This window comes from Microtus ochrogaster, unplaced genomic scaffold, assembly GCF_000317375.1.
Source record: "Microtus ochrogaster isolate Prairie Vole_2 unplaced genomic scaffold, MicOch1.0 UNK235, whole genome shotgun sequence".
Lineage (NCBI taxonomy): Eukaryota > Metazoa > Chordata > Mammalia > Rodentia > Cricetidae > Microtus > Microtus ochrogaster.
In genome coordinates, this window is record NW_004949333.1 from 66143 (window position 1) to 74959 (window position 8817).

At 44.9% G+C, this 8817-nt stretch overlaps 1 protein-coding gene across 1 annotated transcript in view; it reads left to right on the forward strand.

Annotated features, from left to right (window-relative positions):
• Positions 1 to 8598, forward strand: part of LOC101992011 (pregnancy-specific glycoprotein 22-like) — a gene marked incomplete at its 3' end in the record, with an annotated part of 38542 nt that extends 29944 nt beyond the window's left edge. Inside the window, exons 5-8 of the mRNA XM_005372182.2 lie at positions 2530 to 2889; positions 5389 to 5748; positions 7013 to 7372; positions 8366 to 8598. Coding sequence (XP_005372239.2) covers positions 2530 to 2889; positions 5389 to 5748; positions 7013 to 7372; positions 8366 to 8598 — 1313 coding nt within the window. The remainder of the gene's footprint in view (positions 1 to 2529; positions 2890 to 5388; positions 5749 to 7012; positions 7373 to 8365) is intronic.
• Positions 8599 to 8817: the final 219 nt, after the last annotated feature.

Below are 8817 nucleotides of genomic sequence, written 5' to 3' on the forward strand. Positions count from 1 at the left end.
GGATTGAGCATTGATTTGGACTCGAACCCCACCACTCACAGCCCATTGGATCCTGTAACAGTGCTCCTGTCTGAGAAGAATCTCAGAGCAGAAGGAGGAAGAACAGCACAGCCTGAGTTCTGTGTTGGAGCTGAGATTTTTCTCCTCAGAGGAAAACAACCGAGTGAGAAGATTGATGGAGTTCTCTGTGCTTTTCTACAAGAGGTGGACCCTTTGGGAGGGGCTTCTGCTCACAGGTAATGGTACCTACTCTCTGACTCTGTTGGAAGGGGAAATTAGAAGCAGGCTGGAGTCTCCTAAAGAGACCAAGATGCTGAGAGGAGACTCAAGGATTCTGTGTTCACTCACGGACCAGAAGGTACAGTGAGGGACAGAGGCTCAGCAGCCTGAAGCTCTCAGAGGATAGGAGGTGATGATGGCAAAGGAAAAGCCTGAAGCACTTCATATTCACAGTGAATTTCATTGGCTGTAATATTCTGAAGACAGACGTTCCCACTGTGACAGTATGGCCCTCCAAAAATAAATCAGACAGGGGAGGGCTAGTGAAATGTTTCAGTGTGTAAAGATATGGTAACCTGAAACTAATCCTCTGCTCCCACACAGTAGACAGGGAGAACAGGTTCCTGCAGGCTCTATCTTCCATCCACCTAGTAGCTCTGGTTAGAACTCAAATATATACACACTGGAACATGTGGCCTCACACAGATTTGTGGCATACATCTTCAGATGTACACAAGAAGACAGCAGCCTGCACAAATGCACACATATATTTAAATTAGTATATCTAAAATCACTTATTTCACATTGAACTATAAGTACTGTCATAAGTTCCAAACATAGGAACTATGAAGAGAAATCCATGGGGGCACATTCCTCTTTCCTTCCTTCCATTTTTCCTTTATTTGTGTCTGAATCTCTTCCAGGAACTGAACCTTCCAAAAATTCAGAATAATATTGCCCTTATAAGTCCCTAGTTCTGAACTGGCAGTTCTGCTTCAGCCCTTAATCCCAGCACTCATGGGGCAGAAGCAGGTGATCTCTGTGAGTTCAAAGCCAGCCTGGTCTACACAGCAAGATCCAGAAAAATCAAAGCTACACAGATAAACCCTGTTTCAAAAAACCAAAAATAAAAAATAAAAAAGTCCTGGTTCTCGAACCTGATGTCAGCATATGCAATGAGAAACTCTGAGTTGACTAGAATCACAAAGGGAACTGCCACGGACCATCTCTCTGGGAGACTGCAATCCACGGGAGAACAGGGGTGAAGGACAGGAAAGTCAGGATACGACGCAAGGGAATGACAGACAGACACACTGTGTAGTGAGAATCTGCTGCAATTTTTCTTCTGCAAAGTTAAGGTTTATGTACAGAACAAATCAAAGAACTTGGAATGTGTGCATTATCACCCCACTCACAGTTCTAGACATAAATAAGCATTATCTAACTCAGGACTTTCTTTGTACCACAGCTGCAAGGACTTTCAGTTCTGTTTTCTTAAAACACTATCTCACACCACAGTTAATCAGCAAGAGCTATTTCTCAAGGTTAAAGCCTCAGAGTTCAAAGCCCTCATTAATATATTTTTATTATACTTTGTTGCACTGTATCCAGGCCCAGGTATGCTTTTCATTCCTCATCAGATGTTTTATACCAATATTCTAAAGCTGGTTTCATGTTTTCTGCTAATTCTTTTCCCTCAATCTTTTTTCTCATCTTTGGTAGAAAAGCACTAGGGTTTTCTAGTTCCTGCTAACTTTTCCATAAACGGAAGCTCATGCTATAACTGCTTCTTTCCCTGATAGTTTACTCATTTATTCCCAAATTCATAATAATTCTCTCTATTCTACATTATCTAAAAATCCTCCCAAACTTAAGTTAGGGGCGGCCTGTTTTATCTCTTCCAGAACTGCTTTAGTAAATGGTGGAGCGGATTTCAGAGGATCATCAGTTTCATTCTATACTGTGATTCTTGGGAACTTGGTCAGTTGCAAACAGGAAAGATCAGATATGCAAAGAAAGAGCATACAGAGTGCCAGGAGGGCTCGCTTCCAAGGCCATCCCTTAGCAGGATGTCTGTCTTCGGCATCAGGTCCCATGTGGACTGCTGATTGCCAGGAGACTGCCTGAGGCTGCGCTCCAGGAAGCTCTAACCTCAGTCCTTCAGCAGGCTCAGGCCAGTGAAATGGCATTTGTCACTACACGGCAGTTACTGCTGTGGACGTGGCAGGGAACAGAGAAAAAAATCAGAAAGTGTGGAGTCTCCAGAGGAGGTGTTCAGAAAGGCATTGCTCCTCACACCAAATAATCTACATGAGGTGGGATGATGGACACTGGGGGGAACTAGGAAGACACTTAAGCGGAGAATTCCTGAGAAAGTAAATGAAACACTCTGACACTCTAAATCAAGCAAAGTCATGGTGCTAATATATACCAAGGAGGTGGGGGGGGGGGCACAGTCCTACTTACACACCAAAATGAGAGATGATCATACCTCTTTAATATTGGTGCTTTTTCTCAATTCCCTTCTAGCCTCCATTTTAACCTCCTGGCACCCGTCTTCCACTGCCAGTGTGACCATTGAATTACTGCCAACTCCAGTGGCCGAAGGAGATGACGTCCTTTTCCTTGTCCACAATCTGCCAAAGGATATTATAGACGTTACCTGGTTCAAAGGGCGGGAAAAAGAGAAACAACAAATTGCACTGTATGTACTGCACAAAAATTTAAGTATGCCAGGTCCTATACACAGCGGGAGAGAGATAATATATCACAATGGATCCCTGCTTCTTGAAAAGGTCACCCAGAACGATACAGGATTCTATTCCCTACGAACCTATACTAGAGGAAGAAAATTTGTATCAACGGTACCCATGTACCTCCACGTGCACGGTAAGTGATTCATTGAGAACTCTGTGAGCTAGGTGAGGGTCATTTCACTGGACACATACAGGAGAGTGGTCACTGCTTACCTTCCTTCCCTGTGCATTGTATCACCATGGTGGGGTTTGAACACTTAATGTGGGAAACAAATGGTGGAGAATAATGACAAGAGATCAGGATCCTTCATTTGACTTCACTTTGACACAGGTGGATGTATGATAGGTAACTCAGCCAAAGATATAGCCTCTGTCTAGAGTCTAGGGATTCTCACAGGTTTGTTTCCTTGAGAAAGACATTGAGGGAATTAGCATTGTACCTGGTGGAGGAAAACATAGAATCCTCAGAAATGTGAGCACCAGATGCCCTGGCTCAAGACCTCTGTGCAAGACTCAACTCCAGGTATCCATGTGGAGCATTTTCTAAGTGTAGGATTTTGGCTTTCAGATGGCAGGGAAAAGTGCTCCGTGGTAGTCGATGTCTTGTGAAGTGAGGAATTAGAGAGTGCATTGTCCTGAGAGCCTTGGCTGGGTTTCATCCCTTGGCCATCTTCTTCAGAGAGTCAGTAGGGAAACATAGCTCAACAGGTGTCCAGGCCATTAGCTAACTGTCCCGTTGGGCATGTGAGATTTCACATGAAATATGTGGTCACCAAGGAGAGGTACTCAGGACACAGATTCTTCTTACAAGGGCCTGTCCTCTAGGTCCAACTAGGGGAAATCTCTTCTTCAGGCAAATGGCTACAGGCTACGCTGATCTAACAGCTTTGCAGACATGAGCTGTAGTTACCCTGGTGATCACCGGGGATGTCATAAGGATACACAATGAACTGGCAGAAAAATATTTGCCTAAACCAGGAACTAGCCTAGTAACCTGGTTCCACCCATTTTTACAGACCAAAAAAACCATTGTCTCAACATTCTCAGAGCTACCGGCTATTTAACGTGCCTGCCACGCTGCCAGGAGACCATGTTCTCTCTTCCCACTTCATGTGTTCCCTGTGAGAATCCCATGGTATCCAAGGGGAATCAACTAGATAGAGGTTCAAGGCCTCACAGAAAGACCATCGATCACATGGGCAAACCCATTATACAGTTCAGCAATCAGAGGAAGTGGGAGAATCATGTTGAAAATCATCCACAGGTTGAAAGATCTAGCAGTCTTTTTCCCAGAATCAACTCCTCCCATACACCAAAGATGTGAGACTCATGACACATCCTGTGCCTTTGACCTCAGCGAGAACCTAGTCTGATAGTCAGTCTAGGGAGAATAGATTCATTTTTTTCTGCACACATCAAACACCTGGTCCCATTGTACCTCAAGGACAGTTTTGTTACCTTTCTGCTGAGAACAAATTCCAGGTTTCCAGAGCATTAAAAACGAGGCAGATTAGATTCCCAGCTGGGTTTCTTTGTCACACAGTTATGCAGATTTTCCATTTTTCAAGCTGCCAGAGCCTAGACCAGCACACAGCAGAGTGCAGTTCCTGAGTCAGCTGCTATTATCTCTCCTCACAGGGATAGTCAGTAGCCTTGACTCTCACTTTGTTCTAGAGGAGAGAATGGGAAAGGAATGTGGGGCAGCACTGAAACCACAAGGGCAGTGCTTTGAAAACAGACCCACCCTCAGCCCATAAGACTCTGGGAGGAGCTCCTTTCTGGAAGAGGCTCAGCTGAGAAGGGGGAAGAAGAGCAGAGCTTGGGAGCTGTGGTGGAGCAGAAGTTCCTCATAGAGACAGATCAGATGACTGAGACAATGGAGGTCCTCTCTGTACTCTTCTGAAAAAGGTCCCCACATGCCAGGGCTTCTTCTCACAGATGAGACCAGTGTGTGCGAGGAGGGACTGACATACTGTGGAGTCCTCCTGAGTGGCACAAGGACATGAGAGGAGGCTCGGTGTTCGTAGGGCAGAAGATACAGAGTGAGAGAGAGGCTGAGCATTAAGACATCCTCATAGAATATTAAACAGTAAGAGTGGGGGAGACATTATTCTTCTATCAAGTTTGTATTCATGACCACAATATTCTGAGTACTGATGCTCTCAGCTTGATGGTCTGAATAAAAATCCAAGCTGGTGTGGATCGCTAACATGATCCAATATAAACAGACATTTGCTTCATTGTCTGACAATCTCAGACAAATGAACAGAAGAAAGCCAAGAAAACTTGTGTTTTTTATGATGTCCCAGTTTGAGTGGACTTGAAGAAAAAAAAAAAGAAAAGCTGGAAAATGAATTCAGAATTCAGGTGTTGTCTACAGGCCCAAGAGGAACAGATCAGCAATAAAGCCAGAGAGTGAAGACACAGGGTCAATAGGGGAAGAGGTTGGGCATGCATCGCCACAACACTAATCCACTGTAAGTGTGAGCAGTCAGCCGTAAACTTGGTTGAACCAGGAGAAACTCACCCAGAAACATAGGCTGAGCAAGGGACACAGTTTCTCAGGACAGAAGGCCTTATCTTAGTCAAATACAAAACTTTCAGTTTCGATGGATCTCTCTCTTCCTTCTAGCTTTCCTTTGGAAGTGCGGACGCCTTGCTACCTTTGGCCAGACCACTATTGAATCAGTGCCATCCAGCATTACTGAAGGGGGAAGTGTTCTTCTACTCGTTCACAATCCACCAGAGAATATTTTAGGCTTTGTCTGGTTCAAAGGAATGGCTGATTACAAGAATATTGTGGCCACCCGGTTTATACAAGATATGAAAGCAACTGTGTGGGGACCTGCATACAGTGGCAGAGAGACATTGCACAGTGATGGATCCCTGCTGCTTCACGGTGTCACTCGGAAAGACTGTGGATTGTACATTCTAAAAATTCTGAGAACAGATAAGGGAAGTGAATACACACAAGTGCAACTCCAGGTGGACAGTAAGTGATTCTCTGTGATTGTTCGGTGGTGGGTGGGGCTTAGACACACAGGACTGCCATGGCAGGTCTAGCATCTCCTCTGGGTCCACATGTTGAGGTTTGAGCACTTAGCGACGGACATACTGGTAGAGCCAAATGGCCATAGATCAGCTTTCGTCCTCTGACTCCACCTGCATCAAGGAAGACCTTGATGGAAAAAAACTCAGCATAAGATGTCAGAGTCAGCTCACTCTCTTGGAGCTCTAGACTAGGGAGCCCTGAGTACTGTCATCTTTTTAACACTGGAGTGAAGTCACCCAGAACATTTTTCTATTATTCTCTTAATTCTTTGAAAACTGATAGGGAACAATGATATTAGAATTCCATGTCAAACTGTGGCATTTATTAGCTTACAACTGAGACTGTCATAACTAAAATCCAGGACCTGGTACAGTGACCACGGTGGAGTGCTGTCTATTGGCTTGCTCTTCTTACTTGCTCCATCAGCTCTCTTATGTCACCCAGGAGTCCCAGCCCAGGGCTTAAACTTCATATTCTGGCATTGTGGGAGCCTAGCCAGTATGGATGTTCACCTTCCTAGACCTGGATGGAGGGGGGAGGACCTTGGACTTTCCACAGGGCAGGGAACCCTGACTGCTCTTTGAACTGGAGAGGGAGGGGGATAGAAGTGGGGGGAGGAAGAGAAGAGTGGGAGGAGGGGGAGGGAAATGGGGGGCTGGAAGGAGGCGGGAATTTTTTTTCTTTCAATAAAAAAAAAAATAACAATCAGCCTAGTGGCCAAGCCTTTAATGAATGGAGCCTGCTTTGAAGATGAGACTGCTCCAAGCCCCCATATAGTCCCAGACCTAAGGGCTGTATGGCACAACAAGAATTGTTTCTATAAGGTGAAGTCAGGGGTTGAGTGTTGCTTCAAAGAAACAGAAGAAAACACCTAGAAAGTGAAAGTTTCAGGCCTGTTGAGTTCAGGGGAGGCATCATCTTAAATGTCAGTGTTCATGAGTCTGTACAGTATCTGACTAAAGGCAGTGAGGGAGCAGCCATGTAGACACCCAAAGAGACTGTTCCACAGAGGACATGACACATTCAGGGGCACTGTTGGAAAGAAGGAGGACATGTTTCAGCCCTGCTTTAAGAGGAAGAGAAACACACATACCTGGAACCCTAGGGTAAGTGATGAATCCATCTGATCAGGATGGAGTTCACCATCTTTTCACGAAGCGCAATGATCCTCATGTGATGGCTTTTTTTCTCTTTTCTCTCCCAGCTCCCCATTCTCAGTTCTGCAACCCTTTCACTTCTTCCCAACTCATGATCCAACCGGTGCCTCGCTATGCAGCTGAAGGGAAAGACGTAGTTCTTCAAGTTTATAATCTTCCAGAAGATCTGAAAGCCGTTTACTGGCACAAGGCAACATACAGAACTCCAGTTTTTAAAATTGTAAAATACACCAGAGCCACAAAATCCATCTCCTGGGGGCCTGAACACAGAATTAAAAAGACAGGATACAATAATGGATCTCTGATACTCAGGGATCTCACTGAGAAAGATGCAGGAATCTACACACTAACAGTTTTAAAAAAAGATTTCAAAATTGAAAGACTATACGTGGAAATTGATGTAAAGAGTAAGTGACTCTCTATGGTCTCCAACTGCTTGAAGTGTCTGGTCCCACTTCATATACTAACATGTCAGGATTGGGTTGTGCCTGCCTTCTCCTCCACTGCATGTGTCCCCCCACTGGGGTTTGGGTCTCTACTGCAAGACACACGGGGTAAACAAACTGTAATAGATCAGAACCCACACTTGCCTTTCCGTACAGAAAGGAGGAACTGTGCTGTGTAAACTCAGCACCAGGATGTCAACAACAGCTCTCACCATACGCATGTCCTCAGAAAGAGGGGGTCAGGCAGTCCCTGAATAGTTAAACCATGGGATTCTCACAAAGGCTGTCAGCCTGGACTCCAAAACTTTGCCTCTGGCTGAACAGTAGGTGACAGTGGAAAGTTTATGTCACTGTTTTGGTTAGATTTTCTGTTACAACCAACAAGGAACAAGGCTTTACTTACTCTCCCATAGAGTGTAGAATCAGCTGTTTACTGCCATGAGAGCTGCAGTTGGGTAGGTCACCTGTGCAACTCCTTCTGAGGCTCAGTGGTCAGGTGTCTGGGCCATAAGCCTATTACTCTGATAGGCTTATGAGACTTCACAGGAAGGTAAAAGCACAAAGGGAAGAAACTGAGGAGGCAGCTGCTCCAGATCCCTCACCCTGAGGGGTCCAACCTAGGGAATTCTCTTCTGCAAATAAATAGTAGCAGATGCTGCTAATGTGAGCAGCTCCCCCACCCCAAGTTCAGATCATTGCTCATAACTAAGTTCAACTCATGAACACAGCAATGACCAGCCACTATGTGTTCTATTACAGGGAAACTGAGACACAGAAAACAGTGCCTAAATCTGGGTAAAACAGTTCCTGAGTGGCAAATTCAAACCACAAGTTATGTCTATAGTCACAGCTCCAAATTCTCCCCGCTGAATGTTTTAGAAAAGGTGAACTAAAGAGGGTCTGGTTTACTGTGTGGACTACTGTCATTTGGTATTCTCCTCTGTTTCTTCACAGAGAATGTCACACAGCCCTTTGTGCAAATCACTGACACCACAGTCTCTGGAGGTACATCTGTGATCTTCACCTGCATTTCACCGGACACTGATGTCTCCATCCGTTGGATCTTCAATGAGAAAAATCTTCAGCTCACAGAGAGGATGACTCTGTCTCCTACAAAGTGTGGACTCAAAATAGATCCTGTCAGGAGAGAGGATGCTGGAGAGTATCAGTGTGAGGTTTCCAACCAAGTCAGTTCAAAGACCAGTCTCCCAGTTTCCTGGGGCCATCATAAATGAGTGACTGCTGCTCTCATCCCACACCAGAGTATAGATAGTTCTTTATCAACGGGGTACAAAATGGAGACATACTATGTGTTGAAAATGTTTACTTACTACTCAGATACAGCCAGTATAGTGACTCATACCTATAATACTGGAATAAACGTGTGTACAAGGAAAGAATAGGAA